Here is a 19,526-nt window from a genome sequence, read left to right as displayed (position 1 = left end):
TTGCGGCTGGTGCGATGACCGAGAAGTGGTCAAGGGCTTACCGGTAGGCAGCCTTGCAAGCCACCAGGGCACCGGAGCGCTTTGGCTGGCTGTCAGAAATGAAGATGGTAGCCTAGCCTAGTGACAACAAGACGCGTTGATAACGATGAGGCTGGGGGTTGTGCGACTGTAGTGAGTAGGTGAATAAGTGCGAGTGCTGTCGCGAGAATGTCGCGACCTAAATGCGATCATCGTATATGATTACGACTAGGTGGGGTGGAGATGTTGGAAGTTGGTCTTTGAGCAGGCGCGTTGATGAGCGGTGATGGATCCGGCTAGCGTGCAGAGGCCACATCTCTGTCAAAGGAAGTCGCGACCGGTTCATCGCACCGCGCACGACCAGCATCGAAAATACATCGGGCACGATATATCGCCTTCGCAGTAAGAGAAGCCAGTCTGAATGCACCTGCGTTACTCTGGCCGGCGCCGTTGATGTTGCAAAAATTTCCCTCTGCTCCCTGAAACGGGACGCACGGGCCACACCACTAGCCCGTTCCTGGTGGTGATCCAGCCTACTTAATGACCTGTTCATTCTCTTAGATAGGCCCGCAGCCCACCTTCTCCGACGCGCTCCCGGCACCGCATCGAGTTACCACCCCATCACGTGACTCACTTCCACAACTCTGACTACTCAGCCCAAACACTTCTGCCGTGCCCAGTGCTTCCATGGCTACGCCTGCGGGCGCCTAGTAATTTCTAATTCTTTTGGCTGCGCTCCGCCTGCGAGCCGGACTGTCAAAAGTGCAGCGCGAAGATGAGGTTTGTCGCATATCGCATCGATGCATGCATGACGCGCTAACGCTTTGGTAGTGCCACCAGATTGGATCGTCTCGTAACGTGAGTATACCCGGCCGCATGTCCTGCATATCTTTCACTGCTTGATCAAACTTGGTCGCAGTCTTCTGCGACAAGTCAATCACGCTTGAACAGCCTTGCTTCTTTTATCTCTGTTGACTTTTGCTAACCCGCGCCAAGGCTCCTCGAGACTGGCAGCACAGCATTAATCCGAAACACAGCAGCCGACCAGCTAGCCGACGTCCAAAAACAACATCCTGATGAGCTTTTCAACCTTCTTACTCGAGTTATACCCTATCTGCGATCAAAAAGCTGGGAAACTCGAGTTGCCGCTGCCAAGGCAATAGGTGGCATCGCTGCCAATGCCGACAAGTTCGATCCCAATGCCGACGACCAAGATGAGCCCATCAAGCCAGAAGCCCAATCAGATTCCAACGGCGATGTCAAGTCGGAAGACAGCAATGGCGTCAAGAAAGAAGAAAATGGCGATAGCACCCTCCCACCGCTCGCCGATGGGCTCGATCTTGCTACGCTGGACCTGCCTTACATCCTCAAGTTCGGAAAGGTTCTGGCTTCTCTCGGCACAAAGGAGCATGACTACAAGCTTGCAGCCATGGACCCTGCTGAACGACTAGAGTACCAAAAGAGCACCCTACTCAAGCGACTTGGCTTTGAAGGCGCATGGGTTGAGGACCTTACACCACCCCAGGAGATGATGCCACAAACACCCGCCCCAAAGACGCCTGGCATGCACCGTATCGATACCAACGTCTCGCGACCAGAGAGCATGAACCATGGTAGTTCTCCTACTGCAGGCACACCTGATGGCAAAGGACTGAGCAAACGTCAGCAGAATGCTCTAAGGCGCAAAAATAAGAGACAGGCTGCCGGAGGTGCTAGCAAAGTCCAAGTCGTTGACTTCAATTCAACTGCAAGAAAAGACTCACAAGCTGATCTCATCGAGACCCCCGTTCGCCCACATCCCACCGCCCTGAAGTTTGAGAAGTCAGAGAACGGAGACGAGGACGAACCCATGAACGACTACTTCTCACTTGATCGCAACGGCGGAGATGACGATGCGAAGTTTGTGAAGGAGTTCAAGGGCGCGCCGGTAGCAGAAAAGTCGTCTTTCCAAACAGAGGCTGAAGAAGCCGGGCTAGAATGGCCGTTCGAGCGTGTCTGTGCATACCTTGCCGTCGAACTTTTCGACTACACCTGGGAGGTGCGCCATGGTGCTGCCATGGGACTCCGAGAAATTCTCCGTATCCACGGCGGTGGTGCTGGTAGGCGGAAGGGGCTTAGCCGGGCTGAGAACGATCGGCTGAATCAGCGATGGCTGAACGATCTTGCATGTCGCATGGTCTGCATCTTTATGCTCGATCGCTTTGCAGATTTTACCGGCGATAATGCTATTGCGCCCATACGAGAGACGGCCGGACAAGCGCTTGGTTCTTTGCTCCAATACATGTCTCGCGACAACGTCCTTGCAACCTTTCAAGTTCTCAACCGCCTTATCATCAACCATAACCTTCCTCTCGACACCAACCCTCTGAGCGCACCCTGGGCCCTGTGTCAAGGTGGCATGATCGGATTACGGTACCTTGTTGCTGTACGAAACGACCTACTCCTCGAAGACGGTACATTACTGGATGGAGTTCTCGCCGCAGTCATCAGCGGCCTGAGTAACTCCGACGACGATGTTCGAGCGATCAGTGCAGCGACCCTTATCCCGGTCGCGAAAGAATTCATCGAGATGCGCCCAAAATCACTTGAGCACCTGATGAACGTAGTCTGGTCTTGTCTTTCCAGCTTACAGGATGACCTGAGTGCAAGTACTGGTTTCATCATGGATCTTTTGGCCAAGCTTTGTGGCTTTCCTCAAGTTTTGGAAGCGATGCAAGCCAACGCACGACAAGATCCGACCCAATCATTCCACGAACTGGTGCCACGACTCTTCCCTTTCCTCCGCCATACCATCACTAGTGTCCGTGCGGCAGTGCTGCGTGCGCTGATTACTTTCCTCAACATCCAAAGCGAAGGTTCGGACGGCTGGGTAGATAGCAGGGCATTGCAACTCATATTCCAGAACATCCTGCTCGAACGCAACGAAGGTGTCTTGAAGCTCTCTCTTCAGCTTTGGAATGCTATTGTCGCGGCCTTGAGTAGTCAACTGGCCCCTCTCATGGAACCCATATTAGATGCCGTTATTCCTCTCACCCTCACACCTATTGGAGTATCACGTCACCCGATATCCTTGAATAAGTCACTACTCATCAAACCTTCCGGACAAGCCATGGGCCCGCCACCAGATTCTGAGCCGAGCCGTAAGTCGTCTCCACCAGATGGCGGTGAGCCAGCGCAGAAGAGAAGAAAGAAGTCTCGCCATGGCAAGGACGAAACGTCAACACCTACTCCAGCCTCCCAATCTCATAACGTCGATGGACACATGATCACCGGTGATCTCGAACTGATTGGAGCGGACGTGATGATCCGCTCCAGGACTTCTGCTGCACAGGCCCTCGGCAAAGCGATGGGAGCTTGGCCCGAAGAATCGAGGCTCGCGACCTTCAAATCTAGGCTGCTGGCTCCGTTATCCTCCCAGAACTCGTCAACCCAACTGACAGCTGCGATCATCATTGAGGAATTTGGAAAGAACGTGGCAACCAAGGACGCCTTGGCCGAGTCTTTCGTTCAGGCCCTGCTGCCTATGGTTGAGGGCGAGAGACCTGCCGCCTACGAGGATCTTGTGCCCAAGCTGCAAATTGTTCGAACTCAGTGCCACTCTTTGTTGAGCATCTTCCACGACGCTCATGTCCAAAGTCTGCCACAGATCGCTGCTCTTGTTCAGGGCATGCCGAATGCAAACCACTATGCCTTCGGCGTCGCAGATGCTGAGAAGCTGCTCAACGTGCAGTTTGAGAAGCTAAAGAAGGCTATGACGCCGTCCGCTCGCATGGTCGCTGGAGCAAATCTGGACACGGCACGTAAGGAAGTAGAGACGAGCATCCAAGAAGCCAAGGATATCAAGGAAGAACGCGACGTCCGCATCAAGGCCGCTGCAGCCGGTGCGCTTGTAGCGCTCAACTCACCGCCGAAGAAGCCATCGCCGCCGATCAAGGCTATGATGGACAGCGTCAAGAAAGAAGAGAACGTTGAATTACAGAGACGCTCGGCAGCCGCAGTTGCTGGTTACATTGTGTTCCTTGTTAACGCTAAGAGATCTGGTGTGGTCAACAAGGTTGTCGGCAATTTGGTCAAGTTCTACTGCATGGAGACAGCTGAAACACCCGAGTTTGCCGGACAGTCACACATCGAAACAGGCATTCTTACGCTCAAGAAAGATGAAGATGTGCGCGATCATCCAGATGCTGCTCGATTCGCAGAAGAGTCGCGGGCGGCCAGAATCACCAAGCGTGGTGCACGAGAGGGTCTCGAGAAGGTCGTCGAGAGTTTCGGCGCTGAGATTTTCGAGAAGGTGCCTATCCTGAAGGACCTAATTGAACGACCCATCAAGGACGCCTTCACCGAAGCCACACTTCCCGCGCAAATCTTCAACGAGGACGGCGTCTTTGGTCAAGAAGTTGTTGATGCCCTGTCGACTCTACGTGCTCTGGCCGGCAGCTTCCACCCAAGCGTTAGAGGCTTCGTCAAGGACCTGCTTCCACTCATTGCCAAGGCCCTCCAAAGCAAGTTGTACGTTTTGCGATATGCGGCGGCCAAGTGTTTCGCAACTATCTGCAGTGTCATGTCTGTCGAAGGTGTTACAATGCTTGTCGAAAGCGTGCTTCCAACCATCAGCGACGGTGGAAATGTGTACGCCCGCCAGGGAGCTATCGAGTGCATCTACCATCTCATCCATGTTATGGAGGACGCCATTTTACCATATGTCATCTTCCTCATCACGCCGGTTCTTGGTCGTATGAGCGACTCTGACAACGATGTCCGACTACTAGCTACGACCAGCTTTGCCACACTTGTGAAGCTCGTACCACTTGAGTCTGGAATCCCCGACCCGCCAGGCCTTCCTGATACCCTCCTCAAGGGCCGAGACCGAGAGCGCAAGTTCGTCGCCCAGATGCTGGATGCGAAGAAAGTGGAGCCTTTCGAAATTCCCGTCGGTATCAAGGCGACGCTCCGTTCATACCAACAAGAGGGTGTCAACTGGCTGGCGTTCCTCAACCGGTACAATCTTCACGGCATTCTTTGTGACGACATGGGTCTTGGTAAAACGCTGCAAACGCTCTGCATGGTCGCTAGTGATCATCATATGCGCGCAGACGAGTTTGCCAAATCCGGCGATCCAAACTTCCGACGTCTGCCCTCGCTCATTGTATGCCCGCCTACGCTGTCTGGTCATTGGCAGCAAGAGATCCGCCAGTATGCACCCTTCCTTAGCTGTGTAGCCTATGTCGGCTCGCCACCTATCCGCGGCCAGCACAGGAATCAGCTCGACAAAGTGGACATTGTCATTACTTCGTACGATATCTGCAGGAACGACGCCGACATTCTCAAGCCCATCACCTGGAACTACTGCGTACTTGACGAGGGTCACTTGATCAAGAACTCCAAGTCCAAGACTAGCCAAGCAGTCAAGCAATTCCAGTCGAATCACCGCCTCATCCTCTCCGGTACACCTATTCAAAACAACGTGCTCGAGCTATGGTCGCTGTTCGACTTCCTCATGCCTGGTTTCCTTGGTACGGAGAAGGTCTTCCAGGAACGTTTCGCGAAGCCTATCGCTGCCTCCCGTTTCGCCAAGAGCTCGTCGAAGGAGCAAGAACGGGGTGCACTGGCGATCGAAGCTCTGCACAAGCAGGTGCTTCCATTCCTCCTTCGTCGTCTCAAGGAGGAGGTCCTGGATGACTTGCCACCCAAGATCCTGCAAAACTACTACTGCGATCTATCAGAGTTGCAACGCAACCTTTTCGACGACTTCACCAAGCGCCAAGGCAAGGAGATTCAGTCCAAGGCCGGCAACGCCGACCGCGAAAGCAAACAACATATCTTCCAAGCTCTTCAGTACATGAAGAAGCTATGCAACTCACCTTCACTCGTTGTCAAGGGTCCCACCAACAAGGCATACGAACCGACTCAGCAATATCTCAAGAAGCACAACACCACGATCGACGACATCGCGCATGCGCCCAAGCTCGGCGCTCTCAAGGATCTGCTTGTGGACTGTGGTATCGGCGCATCCGACGTTGTCAGCGATAAGTCTGCCGCCGCTAACGGCGACCTACCAGAAGCCGTCTCGCAGCATCGTGCTCTTGTCTTCTGTCAAATGAAGGAGATGCTCGACATGGTTCAGCACAACGTGCTCGAGAAGCTGCTTCCATCCGTGCAGTTCATGCGCCTGGATGGTGGTGTCGAAGCTACCAAGCGCCAGGAGATTGTCAACAAGTTCAACACTGATCCTTCATACGATGTCTTGCTCCTGACAACCAGTGTCGGTGGTCTGGGTCTCAACTTGACTGGTGCCGATACCGTCATCTTTGTTGAGCACGACTGGAACCCGCAAAAGGACATCCAAGCCATGGACCGCGCGCATCGTATCGGTCAGAAGAAGGTTGTCAACGTGTACCGAATCGTCACGCGCGGTACCTTGGAAGAGAAGATCTTGAAGTAAGTATCCCATATCCTTCCACTTTTAACTCCTCGCTAACAAACCTCTCCAGTCTCCAGAGGTTCAAGATCGATATCGCTTCCACCGTCGTCAATCAACAAAACGCCGGTCTCCAGTCCATGCAAACAGACCAGATTCTCGACCTCTTCAACGTCTCAGCCGATTCGAACGATCCTGCTGCATTACCAGCGCCACCCAGCAACGCCAAAGACGATCGCACGGGCATCGATGAGAATGACGCCGTCGATGCGACCGGTGCGCTGAGGGAGAAGGGCAAGAAGGGCTTCTTGGACGAACTAGGCGATCTCTGGGACGAGAAGCAGTACGAAGAAGAGTTCGATCTCGATGGCTTCCTCGGCAAGATGAAGGCTTAAGGCAGCACGTGAGCACACGAGTGATTCTGAGTCCCTTGCACTCTCTACTACTACCTTGCGCCTGCCTACCAGGCCAAGACATATCATCTTTGGGGGCAACAGGCGTACACTGGCGTTTTTCCTTTCCACTACGGGCATGACATGACATGCATATGGTATCAATGTCTCCATTGATCGGGTCGGTATGATGTTTTGCATTCTCACAGGCTAGGTACTATGGAAATGTGTGTATTAGCATGGCGTTGGATCAGGGCTTTTTGTCTTTTTTGTTTTTGTATCCTTTGCTCCGACTGTTGAGGGAGTGGGGAAGGTGGTCATGTATGTCTAGCCTGTGTGAGTAGAGTATGATGTATGCTGAGAGAGTTGTTACGAGGGTTTTGTTGTGTGGTATCCTGTGAATGTGACTGGTGAAGTGATGGAGGCTACTCAGCAGTGAGTTGATGACCGTAAGATAGCACAAAGTGATGGAGGCTACTCAGCAGTGAGTTGATGACCGTAAGATAGCACAAAGTGATAAAGCACTTTTAAGGTATGCTATGAAATTCATGCTAAGCCGATGACCATGGCGACCAGTCATTGTTATGTGCTCCATAATCCTTCCAATGCAACGAGTGAATCAAGACGTCGCTGTTCACTTGACTATCACCTCCATGTGCCACCACCACACGAGCTATAATCGATGAACGCGAAGAGCGGGAGGATGACCCCCATCAAACTGCTTCCACGGGATTGTTAATTTCCTGCATTGAAAAGAAGGACCGGATCAAGCTCTTGCACGCACTAGCGAATGAAGGCTGGCCAAGGCGACTGCGGTCGCTGCATAATTACCGTGCTGTGGTGGGGATGGAGACGTTTGGGCGGTGGGCGGAGGAGAATGAAAATGCGCCGAGGGTGGTTGTGCAGCTTTGAAGGGCACGAGGTATTTGCCTGGGTGTGGAGGCGTAGGTGTATATGGGGCTACGAAGGCGTTTCTATTTATTGGCGATCTGAGGTGGACGATGTTAAGGGGGTTGTGGAAGGGTATTGGGGCATGTTTGAACGGAGACGGCAACGATGAGTGGGATACATGCTGGCTAGATATTTTAGTTTATGAAGTGCCAATTTGTACAACTGATAAGCTGCTAGGGGTTTCTCAGTCTTCACTACTATTTATTCGGGAGCCATTCCTCCCTCCACTCCTTCTCCATCATAGGCTCTCGTCGTCTCACCACTCTACCAACTCCATCCGGGACAAATTTATCCGCGTTACGATATCTCGGCGAGGTGATCAGAGCGTTTTCCCTTAGCAAAGGCTGCTGGCCTTTGTTTGTTGGGACGTAGCCACCGAGTTTGATATCGACGCCGAAGTCGTAGCACTTGGAGCGGAAATCACCACTCGGAACAGTGAAGGCCATGCTAAAGTCCCTCACGCACCACTCCCAAAGTGGGAGGATGAGAGCGCGCGTGGCGATTGCCTCGCGATCCCAGGTACGTACGAACTTGATGGTGGGGTTGCTGAGCGCAGGGCGGGATAGGCGCTTGATGTAGTGGTAGAGGAGCTGTATCGAGGTCGCGGTGATGAAAGTGCTTGTTGTACGTTTTGCAGCTTCGCCAACCACGTCGTGTCGTAAAGAGGGCAAAACCCTACTCATGCTGCCGGGTAGGAATACATTGGCGGGACTAAAAGGCAAATCTGACATATCCCATTTTGCCGTGGTTTTGCGAGCTTCAGCAAGGTGCTTGAAGAACTTGCACGTTTTGCTCTCGTATTCGACAAGCCTCTCTGGGGCAGCGTGTTGGCCATATTGGAGTGAGATCAAGTCTCAAGCGGAGGTGATCAAAATCTTGTGCTGCAGCTCTTACAATCGGTGTCAGGAGGCCGGCGTGGGTGTAATAATCAAGGCCGCCTGCAATCTTGGGCGATGCCTCAAGGATAAAATCGCGGATTGTCTTGTGAACGAGCGGTGCTGCCTCGTCGTAAATTTCCTTGCAGACACAGAGGATAGAAGTATTAGTGCTGCGGTGGATGAGAGTGAAAGATAGCGTTGGTTGAGAAGGCGGGTAGTTGTAGGGCAGGGGATCGATTGTCGCGTTACTAATAGTCCGAGGAAGATTTTCGTATACAATGAATCGCACCTCCTTGCGAAGGTCAAGGAAGCGGAAGGGTTGATCGAGCACTCGTGGGTATGCCATATTGCGTAGAAGTTGAGGTTGTGGATGGTGTGAGAAAAGAGAATGCAGGTGCAAAACTTTCTGGATTCAGATGCAGAATTAATCATAAAAATACGTGTGTGGAGTGCGAGCCTGAGAGATTCCGTGGTTGCATGTAATGCAACGTTTGTTCAGTCATGGGCGTTGCTGCCGTCGTGACCTTGGTCGCTGATTTGATGGTTCCAGACTTTGCAGTAGCGCGTCGCATCCTGAATGCATCTCACCTTTACCTTGTTGAGTACAGCAGTTGTATCACGAAATCCGACAGCGTATCTTTCGAACAAACTCGCATTACACCTTCTTCGTACCCGCTGAGCAGTCCTGTTCAGCTTTTCACTCAACCGAGCCAATGACTGGGCAAGCGTGTCACACGAGAAGGATTGGTATAGGCGTCCGGGCGACGTTGTTATCAACCGCTGGAAATCGGTGGCTTCGGAAATGGACTGGCGTTCACCATGGCTTCCTCCGCTCAGGTCTCAGGCAGAGCTCGCGAGTATACATTGCATATGGTCTATAAGTGTCTCCTCCAGTATCTGAACGAGCAAGCAATCCCATCTCCAGTTCCCTGCAGGTAGGGCGATGTGGATGAGCAGAAAAATTATGGCCTGGGTCACGTCCCTCGGGTGAAGATCCAGCACTGCCTTGGTTGTTTGGAATGGCAACAGAGCTGCTGGCATAAACCGAGCTGGAGCTACATCCACAGGTGGAAATCCTAGGCATGATGGAGGTGCTGGTGGCATATTCCAGTGGCGGTGTGACGGGTACAGGTGGTCCTTCGAGAGGCCGGAAAGTGGTCAACATAGGCCGGGGTCTCCATGTAGCCGAGGGTGGCACTTCCACAGATTCGGGCAGACACAGCTGGCAGTGGCTATGAGAGCCATACAGTCGGGGCAGAACAGTCGCTTTGGGGAACAACGATGCAACGCAAGAAAGTTTACACAAGAAGAACAGAAACTTTGCGCACTGTGAGGTGTGCATCGAATGCTTCGCGACCAAGTCAAATGCCGACAGTTATTCAGGCGTCCGTGTGGGTCACGAGCTAGTGCCAGAGACACCGATGTGCACCAATCACAAGCTGCTCACACGCACCTCCGTTCTCCATGTCGAATGATCTGACCGCCTTATCTCGCTACGACGAAGCTGCTCCATCACGAGCCAGCTGTGCGCCTAGGATAACTATATGATCGGCATTGATTATGTGGCAGCGGAGAAAGCGATTAGAAGGGTCTCCTGGCAGTTGTCGCCGATGCCCACCGGAGCGTTTTCCGGCTGAATGCAGGTGTGCGGCACATGCAAATGAATGCGAGGCGGTCAACATGCATCGCAGTCGAAACGAGCGGCGCCATGTTGCTGCCACAGCTACGGAAGCTGAAGCGCGGAAAAAGAGTAATTCGACTAACAAAGTATAGCAGCAACTATGACGGAATATGGAGATCGGATCGTGAAGAACCGCCGGCGTAAAGGCGCTGGACTTGAGGCCGAAATGAAGGTCGACTGCACAGGGCGTGGTGGAGACGAAAGGGGACAGCGCAGAAAGCAGCTAGGCCGTGTTGGTAAGCGACTAATGCTTAATCTCCACCCTCGGCAAAGTGGGCTGGCCAATGTCATTATCGATTCTGGAGCCACGGCGCCTCACACAAAGGACCGTTCGGTCGTGCAACGCCGGCACCGGCGCGAAAACAACAAAGGACAAGTGACGTCTTCCATAAGCAGAAGGCCGAAGGTGTTGTTTGGTTCTCACAGGCTCGAGCGTGCGTGAACGGCGCGGTGAGATGTTTGCAAAACTAAACATACGCTGACGCACCCTGCAGATTCTGCAACACTGACATCGTAAAGACGCTATTTCAGGAAAATGATCTCCAGAGGCTTTGCTGGGAGGCCCAAGTGCCGGTGGAGAACCTCTGTTCAACGGGCAACACGATAAGGGCCGCCCCTGAAGATACCCTGACGAGATCGCCACCTAGAGGCTCAGCTTGCACAGAGCAGAGGCCGTGAGGACAAACGTGCCTCGCGATGTTCTCGAAATGGAAATGCTGCGTTCCTCCGCCTATAGCGCGTAATTAGAACAACAGCCGCCGGCCTGGGGATGGCGGCCTGTGTGCAGCAAGACGACAACAACACAGTCTGGACTGAACGACCAACACAGGCCGTTCATTTCTGCAACACGAGAAGCCACCGCGAGCCTCCACAGCCAACCTGCCGATCTAGTCTTAGCACCAGGCACGCACGGCCTGCGAGTGGCCAGCGGGGCGGCAGGCCAGCTTGGTTCCTGCATTAGCCCTGACATCCGCCAGACCACTTGCAGCGCCCAGATGCTTTGGCCCCTGTCGCCCGTCCTGTTTCCCCCTTTCAGTGGCCACTTGTTTCCGGTCCGCGCTACCGTGCTGTAATCTCCTGACGGTATATATCAGGGCAGCGAGGTCGCCTTGCTGTTGTTTTTCACTTCACAGCCAAACTTTCGAGCTTCAAGTCCTTTGACCTTCGGTCGTCCATTCGTTGTTACCAACTAATACTATCATTAATAATACACACTCGCCAACTCTCTCCCACCACCTCCACCACCACCAACCAACACTTCCAACTTCACCGTTTCAAGTTCTAATACCCAACAATCAACATGCGTTACTCCCTCGCCATCGCTGCCTTCGCCGGCCTTGCCGCTGCCGTTCCCCAATACGGCGCATACCCCGCCGCCCCGGCCAGCACCCCCGCTGCCCCGGCCTACCCAGCTTACCCTGCTGAGCCCAGCAAGCCCGCCTACCCTGAGGTCCCTGCTGAGAGCTCCAAGGCTCCTGAGTACCCAGCCTACCCCGCTGAGACTCCCTCCGCCCCTGCTCCTGAGTACCCCGCCTCCAAGATCCCCGAGGTTCCCGAGCACGAGTCCTCCGCTATGCCTACTCCTTCGGCCTCCAAGCCTGTTGAGTACCCCATGGAGACTCCTTCCAAGCCCGCTGAGTACCCCGTCGAGTCCACCAAGACTCCCGAGGTTCCCGAGCACGCCACCTCTGAGGTTCCCTCTTACCCTGCCTCCTCCAAGACCCCTGAGGTCCCCGAGGCCGAGACCACCTCTTGCCTCAGCTCCACCACTATCACCGTCACCGTCCCCTACCCCACCGGTACTCCCGTCGTTCCTGGTGCTGGCAAGCCCTCCGGCTACCCCATGGTTCCCGGTGCTGGCAAGCCTTCCGGCTCTGCTCCTTACCCATCTGCCCCTGCCGGCGGTGCTCCCTACCCCTCTGTCCCCGCTGGCACTGGTGCTCCCCCTGCTGCCGGCACTGGCTACCCCACCAAGACCGGTGGCTACGTCAAGCCCTCCACCCCTGCTGAGTTCACTGGTGCTGCCTCTGCTCTCAACGTCGGTGGCTTCGTTGCCGGTGTTGGTGCTTTCGCTGCTTTCTTCTTGTAAATGTCATAACTTTCAATTGAGCTTGTCTACGGGCAGGCTATGACTTTACACGATACATTGCACTGAGGATTGGTCTTCACTTCAGAGTAGATATCCTTGGTGTCGGAAAGGGTAATTGTAATTAGTCCGGGGATGGTGTGGTTGAATAAGAACTTGGAAAATACTTTTTGGTGCCTTCGTTGATCGTGATGCTTTCAGTGCTGTGAAGTCGAATATCAATACACGGTGCTATATTGGCCTTTGCTCTCCATGATCTTAGGATACGTACTGCCTGTCCTGAGACAGGGCTCGTGATTCGGCAACCTCGGCCGATGCTGAATCAACTTGGTTTCTGTAGTTATCCGACTGTAGTCAACACCCGTTGTAGTACTTACACATTCGCCTGCTTGCAATCGAGCTTTTGGCTACCAAAGTGGCGCAGGTCTGTACACACGGCACCGTGGTCGCAAACAATCACACAACATAACTCTACAAGCACGTTTTCTTCGCTAATGCCCTTCCGAATGTGCCTGCTTCTTTCGGTACTACGAAGTCAAGGATGGCACTGCATGCGCCGCATGCGACGCGATGACGCAAACTGCAAACTCGTTGAGAACACCGGAACTGCATCCTACGTCCTCTTTCACGCCGACTTCAACGACCACCCCATCACGGACGGTGATGGCCCTGCGTCGCGATAATGGTTCGAAGCGTAGCTTGGAAGCTATGTTTCGGCTGCGAACTAAATTTCGATAGCCGTGGTCGTTTCATCAGGCCTGCACCGTCGCCGCGCTGCGAACGTCACCCTCTACACTCTTCAAACTTTGCGCTAGACCGGCGCGCACCAGGGACACCTAGCATAGTTTTCCTTCTACTGGTGCTCCGTTTGTTGGTACGGATCTGGTATCTGGACGCAGGTGCTGCAATACGACCATGGAAACACAGGACGCTAATTGCGGCATGCCGAATGACCCCGACAAATGCCCTCGTCCAGCTTGAGCAGACTTGCCCAGCTCTCAAAAGGTACATGTCAATATTGAGCTGCATACCAGACAACTGCATTAGCCGTGAGAGTGCTTAGTCAATACCTGCGTCAACGGGTAAAAGGTGGGGTTCCGGTATCCTCTGTTGCCTGAAACGGCCAACCACCAATAGTACTCAAAAACACCTTCTAGACGTCTGACTTACAGAAATGAGCGCAGGGCCACGATATTGCTGTCCGAATACAGAGCTTACTTAGCTAGCCACGTCTCACCTGAAAGCCTACCGGCTCATGCCTGGCGTTGTTGGCAAATGGTATGAATTGGAGGCGTGAGTGGGGATGCCATTTTTGGAGTCAAGAGTTATTTGCTTGTAAGCTTACTTTTAGATGATAGGCCTTTTGTTTCGAATGTGTAGGCGAGGATACGATTCGGTACGCGATCGTTGGACGATCGTTGCCAATGTGCAAGCCAGCCTCACGGATCTGAGCTGAAAGGATGGTATCAACAGAACCAAAGGTATAAAGTAAGACGGTAAACTTCTCCAAGTGGACCACGCGTTCGTTCTAATTTCTATACCACCCATCTTGTTTGATCAGTCTTTCAAAGCTATCGATCAAAATCACACATCTCATCATGAAGACTTTCACGCTTTTCTCGGCATTCCTTGCTACAGCCATCGCTGCCCCAGCCACACTTGCACCAAGCGATATCACACCACGCACATTGAGCGTCCTCAAGAACCTTGCCAAATGCCCTGCCAACCCAGCCCAACCCGACGGCAAATTACCCAAGGGAAGCATCTCAACTTCAGCCCTAGTGCCCATCAGTGCGAAGAACCCCGACAAGGCCTACCCAGCTACAGAATGGGCGACTGTCACGCCCAAAGACAAATGCACAATCTTCAACCTCGAGCTCGATTCCGACGCCACCCAAGGCAAAATCTGCAACCTCGTCTTCGACTTCCCTTCTCTCGTCCAAGCACCCGGTCTCTTCGTCTTCAAGGGACCCGGTCATTTCACATTCACCGGTTATGCTATCAATGCTGGTGCAGAGCCTGGCGTTACTACATACAACAAGCAACCGGCTCCAGGTCCTAGCCCACCGAACCCACCACCAGTCCTGAAGCCTGGCAACAGCTACGTTATCAACGGTTCGCCGTGTGGAATCCCGCCTGGTATCGGAAAGGTGACTGTCAGTGGAGCTCTGTGTTCAGACGACACCACTTTGACGTTCAAGCAAAGCGATTTGATCTGTCCGTTGGGCTTCTACGTTGTGCTTACTGATGACCCTAATGCGGCAGGGTATGCAACTCCTCACTAGACGTTGGTGTTGCCTTGACGGTTATGAGGAGCATGAAGAGCATGAGTCGTTATTTAGCGTAGAACTCTGAATCCATGTCTGCAAATTTCAACTTTGACATTCTCTCGCGCCTTCCGTGTGAAGAAGCGGGGCTACATGTAGCGCTGCCGGGTTCGCTCTTTCCCTACCGTCAGTTTGCATTGATGCAACTCCATCATCGCCCGATCAACATCGTCAATACCGGTATCATAAGTGTGAAAAGACATGCTATCTTGAGTATCGCAGCGATATGGAAACGCATCGACGTGCATCGGACGTCTCCGACACCCGGTCGCTCTTGCGTGCTTGCGACGTTGCGCGGGGAAGCATACTAACCCTATCAATCTCTACAGCGTCAAGAACTCGACTTGCTTTACATCGATCAACAAAACCCTTCTATTTGTACCATCGCGATACAAAATCTTTGTTTCGTGTATCAGTTTCGGGATTCAGATGCGCATCTTCGTCCCATGTCAAGGTCATCCAACTACCTAGAAACTCAAGATGCAAGCCCACAACAGCGCGACGGATGAACGTCTCAAGAACGCGACCTGGTATTTCTTCGATCTCGACGACACTCTCCACGAATTTCGCAAGGCATCTTCCGCCGCAGTAGACGCGGCACTCCGCCTCATCCTAGAAAATCACGCTCACCATGAACGTTCTTCCGGTGAGCCGCCCACAGTCGCCGAGCTAAAAGAGCAATACGTCAAAATCCTCAAGACAAATACTTCTGCGGCATTCGTAGATGGCAAGATAAGCCACAAGTACCGCGCCGAGCGCTTTCAGGCTGTTATGAACACTTTTGGTATCGACTGTACGGAGCAGCAGATGCAGGTATTACTCGACACGTATGAAACTGCGATTACACAGAATCTGCAACTCAAAGAAGGCGCTCTTTCACTTCTAAAAGTACTCAAACAACAAGGGAAGAGCATAGCGATCATCACCGAAGGCCCTCAAGATTCGCAGGAACGTACCGTTGCTGCCTTGGGCTTGGAGCCACATTTTGACAGGCTGATTACTACGAATAAGCTTGGTCTGGCAAAGATTGACGGTCTTTTTGGCAAGGCGTTGGAGATGATTGGTGTGAAGAGCGAGGAGGTGGTTATGGTGGGTGATAGTTGGGATAGGGATGTTGTTCCTGCGGTGGAAGTGGGGATGGAGTGTGTGTGGTTTGCTGAGACAGAGGAGGGAGGTGAGAGGATTGTAGCTGTTGGAGGAGAAGAGAGGAGAGTCATGGTAGTGGATTCGTTGACTCGGCTACAGAGCATTATAGAGACAGCGGACTGATCGGATTCATCGTCGAAAAGTCTACAGCGCATGCTACATAGATGCAAAGCAGAGTAAGGGCATGCAATAAGTCGTAGCATCCGCTCAATCATCCCCGACCAATTCTGTGGACCACTCCGGAATGCGATTTCCGTCCCCGTCGATGAGATTTCCCTCCCCGTCAATACGAGCTCCGTCTTCGTCGACGAGATTTCCATCCTTGTCGATATGCTGTCCGTCCTCGTTGATGATATTTCCATTCTTGTCGAGAACATTTCCGTCTTGATCTTTGATTGGTATAGAGATGGCTTCGGCAACTCGGAGGGAGCCATCTTTCGGGCGCTGAATGTGCTTCAATTTCTAATTCCTTCAGTCAGCCATGATGAACCCTCAGGAGACGCGTCCACGTTGTGTTGTCACAAAACCAACCCCCAAAAAGGTTACTTACATTGCTCCAAAATTTTCTGCTTGGTCTGAACAGCATGCCACTGAAAGAAACGGCGTGTCCGCCAGGCTCCTACTAGTTGTTAGTCATGAGGATTCCTGTGAGATAGGAAGAGATCTGCCTACGTTGAACACTCTGTGCTCATCAATGTCAGTCTGGACCTCGTGTGAACTGTTGACCCCAAGTTTGCCGATATTCGTCGCCCCGATTTCGGCACCGGTGTTGATCTTACTGCCCGTCTTGTTCCACATGGTAATACTGCACTTCTCCGTGGCCCATGTGGCTGTAATGACCCAGACGCCGAACTGAAGAATATATGCCATATATGCATCTGTTAACTGCTTCATGTTGTCCATCATCCAACCCTCCACGATCTTGCGGGCATCAATATTAAACTTCCTGTGCACCACGTTTGGGGACACAACTACGCCAGCGCCAGCTTTTGCAGTGCTTCCTACTGCGAAATTGGCTCCAACGTCCACGGGTGCTTGGGCAGCGATTCCGGACACCTCCGCTTTGGCACCGAAACCACGACCTTCGTTCTTCTCGACAACCTTCTTATCCCATGTGCACGTCGCGGGCTTGGTCAGAACGAGGTCCTTCTTAGGGACTTTGTATTGGTTGGGGTTGGATTCCTTGAGTTCAGTAAGATCGGTAATGATTCGCCACACTCCATTCTCGTCGAAGAAGCCGCAAGAGCCGGGATGGAAGATGTTGGTAGGGGGCGGTGTATACAAGTAGGTGCCTTCGGTGCACTTGCTCATAATTTGGGCATATGCCGTCTCCATTTTGCCGTCGTGTGTGCTGAAGAATATGAAAGGTTTTAGATGAAATGCAGATAGAGTGACTGAAGTCTGGTCTTTCAACACTTGAGAAAAGCCCTCTTTATATCGTCGCGCAAGTCGCTTACTACGATAAAAAAGAAACAAACGCTATGAGCTCAGAGCTGAGAGTTCCTATCTGCAGCTTGTCGAGCCATACCCCTAGTACTCTGGAGTAGCTAGGTTGACACCAATAGTCATCGCCGAACAGAGGATACAGCTGTGACGTTGTGAGCAAATAAAGGGCTGCGCAAATATATTGCATGTCAAACGTCAATGGACGGCTCCGCAGATCGTGGAACATAGCGAGGCTATCGAAGATCACTTCCTCGTTTTCTTGTTGATCGATAGGGCATAGCGAGAGTATCGAAAATCATTCCCACACCTCTATGTCGATTGATAGGGTGGCACAGTGAGAATACGGAAAATCATCTCCACACATCTGTAGTGATCGCTGGGGCGGCCCGCGCGCCGTCGGTGGTTCCGAAGACACACAGTTTGTACGTGGCCCGCAAAGACCGACGCTGTCATGTACCGTCGTCCTAATACACAATGTGTACTAGAGCTTTGCGCTTGTGACTTTGCGCTTGATTACGAAGCTGATCAGTTGCTTGTACTTGTAACATTCAGAGCGAAGATGCCGGTCGTTTTCTCTAGTGGTTGAGGATTCTGCGAATTTCGGTATGCCAACGCGTGTCCGAACTTCGATTCTGATCGCACCTGCGTCATTGAAAGTTTATGTTCTGGACTTTCGACTAGAGTGCTGGATATGGAGATGGTCGAAGCTTCCTATGATGTTGTTGTGTCGTCAGAAAGCTGCCATAACTGGTGTATCTAAGCGAGGTGGGCCTACTGTCATCGCATTCGTCGCGGGCTTCTGCAGGTTTGACTCGATCGAGTGGTCGGGAAGCTGTTTGGCAGCCGCCATCAGCGTGTCAGTGGACAGAGTACTTTGATGTACATGAGAACGCGTCGTTAGCGCACACGTCGCGAGAGCTGTCAGTACCTGTGTGCTCCGTGCGCAATCTCGGTATTCGCTCCCGAGGTCCACAGGTCTTGCCGACGCCTCTACGGCTCAAGCGCGCAGGTAAGGAATCAGCCTTAGCATCAGAAACTCTGCGTGGATGTATCATCTCAAGATGATGGCAGAATCATAACATGTTCTAGATGACCTACTGCCACACTGGAAACGATAGCCAAGCCCGATAACCTACCCAGCAATCTGTACCTCCCTCTCAATCTCGCCATCACACTCCATTCCGTCCGTCCCGACTTACATACCACATAGCCTCATGACCATCACACCTCACCGTCCCCCGCGCCGCCACTTTCCCGCCATGCAAATGCGCAAACCGCTTAACCGCCTCATCAATAATATCGGCCATATCCTGGTTATTCATATCGAACGAAAACTCATGTGGCGTGTTGGCTATAGCTCCTATACTGAAACCACAAGGGTATTGGTGCATATACTGTTGATAACCTTCTGGTTTGCCTTTGAAATGCCGGTGTTAGTGGGATCGTGAATGGAGGCACGGAGTGGACTCACCTTCTAACTGGACGATCCATTCGCCGGCGTCTCCAAAGATGCTAAAACATGACTCCTGGCATTCTGTTTCGTTAGGTGGGTTTGTTGCTTCGAGGGTGGTGTCTTCGTAGGTGAGCGTGTCGCAGTGGCCCAATGTGCTCTTGTCACCTTCGCAATAGTTGATGTTTGGGGAGAGTTGGGCTGCTGTGAGAGTAGCAGCGAGGAGGCTGAGAAAGAGAGATGGTGTTGGGTACATATTGATGGATTGATCTGGTGAGTTGAGTGTGATGGTGTGGAGAGAGAAATGGTTGCGGGGGAACATGAGGTCGTCTTGTATGTGTTGACATGATTCTTCGCCTTATACATACATACGAGGTACATCGTAGCGGAAGATGGCTATTGGATGGAACATGGGATGATGTGAGACGTGCAGCGGTGATGCGAGGTAAGTCATATACCCGCGGGGATCTTCAGATGAAGTGACGAATCAAATTGACGACAGCATGTTCATCGACGAACAACAGACTCTGATCTACATACCCGCCACTACGGCGTAGCCCATTCACACACCATAAGCTGCATGCGCGCGTAACACTCCAGACCAGCGCGTCGACATACATCGGTTATACCACCCCTGTATGTATCTGACACACTGAAACTGTGCCTATTCGACGCTTCGATCCTTTCCTTCGTCGCGCTTCTTAATCGGCTACTGAGAGTATTCCAGATGCTA

At 52.6% G+C, this 19,526-nt stretch overlaps 7 protein-coding genes across 7 annotated transcripts; 4 read left to right on the top strand and 3 right to left on the bottom strand.

Moving 5' to 3' along the window:
- The first annotated feature begins 589 nt into the window (after positions 1–589).
- BKA58DRAFT_135486 (uncharacterized protein) lies at positions 590–7,069 on the top strand. The gene is made up of 4 exons (XM_046164472.1): positions 590–798; positions 850–876; positions 1,015–6,456; positions 6,510–7,069. The coding sequence occupies exons 1-4, from the start codon at positions 794–796 to the stop codon at positions 6,829–6,831; spliced, it is 5,796 nt and encodes a 1,931-aa protein (XP_046028085.1). The 5' UTR covers positions 590–793; the 3' UTR covers positions 6,832–7,069.
- A 907-nt stretch (positions 7,070–7,976) lies between these two features.
- Positions 7,977–9,003, bottom strand: BKA58DRAFT_438059 (uncharacterized protein; the record flags this gene model as incomplete). Its single annotated transcript, XM_046173555.1, has 2 exons — positions 7,977–8,558; positions 8,674–9,003. The coding sequence occupies 2 exons, from the start codon at positions 9,001–9,003 to the stop codon at positions 7,977–7,979; spliced, it is 912 nt and encodes a 303-aa protein (XP_046028084.1).
- A 2,454-nt stretch (positions 9,004–11,457) lies between these two features.
- Positions 11,458–12,895, top strand: BKA58DRAFT_381037 (uncharacterized protein). The gene has a single exon (XM_046169969.1). It carries the CDS (start codon positions 11,639–11,641, stop codon positions 12,425–12,427), a length of 789 nt encoding a protein of 262 aa, XP_046028083.1. The 5' UTR covers positions 11,458–11,638; the 3' UTR covers positions 12,428–12,895.
- A 1,054-nt stretch (positions 12,896–13,949) lies between these two features.
- Positions 13,950–14,790, top strand: BKA58DRAFT_381038 (ubiquitin 3 binding protein But2 C-terminal domain-containing protein). The gene has a single exon (XM_046169970.1). The coding sequence runs from the start codon at positions 14,023–14,025 to the stop codon at positions 14,707–14,709; it is 687 nt and encodes a 228-aa protein (XP_046028082.1). The 5' UTR covers positions 13,950–14,022; the 3' UTR covers positions 14,710–14,790.
- Positions 14,791–15,115: 325 nt separating this feature from the next.
- Positions 15,116–16,062, top strand: BKA58DRAFT_135376 (HAD-like domain-containing protein). Its single transcript, XM_046164471.1, has one exon. It carries the CDS (start codon positions 15,232–15,234, stop codon positions 16,018–16,020), a length of 789 nt encoding a protein of 262 aa, XP_046028081.1. The 5' UTR covers positions 15,116–15,231; the 3' UTR covers positions 16,021–16,062.
- On the bottom strand, positions 16,063–17,590 carry BKA58DRAFT_135375 (uncharacterized protein). Its single transcript, XM_046164470.1, has 3 exons — positions 16,570–17,590; positions 16,448–16,516; positions 16,063–16,359 (listed from the first exon to the last, which is right to left on the bottom strand). The coding sequence occupies exons 1-3, from the start codon at positions 17,230–17,232 to the stop codon at positions 16,105–16,107; spliced, it is 987 nt and encodes a 328-aa protein (XP_046028080.1). The 5' UTR covers positions 17,233–17,590; the 3' UTR covers positions 16,063–16,104.
- Positions 17,591–17,868: 278 nt separating this feature from the next.
- Positions 17,869–19,049, bottom strand: BKA58DRAFT_400222 (uncharacterized protein; the record flags this gene model as incomplete). The annotated part of the gene is made up of 3 exons (XM_046171583.1): positions 17,869–18,054; positions 18,543–18,760; positions 18,815–19,049. 3 exons carry the CDS (start codon positions 19,047–19,049, stop codon positions 17,869–17,871), a joined length of 639 nt encoding a protein of 212 aa, XP_046028079.1.
- Positions 19,050–19,526: the final 477 nt, after the last annotated feature.

Source organism: Alternaria rosae, assembly GCF_020736505.1.
Source record: "Alternaria rosae strain MPI-PUGE-AT-0040 chromosome Unknown BKA58scaffold_3, whole genome shotgun sequence".
NCBI lineage: Eukaryota > Fungi > Ascomycota > Dothideomycetes > Pleosporales > Pleosporaceae > Alternaria > Alternaria rosae.
Note: the sequence above shows the minus strand (reverse complement) of the source record. Positions and strands in the feature narration are given on the sequence as shown.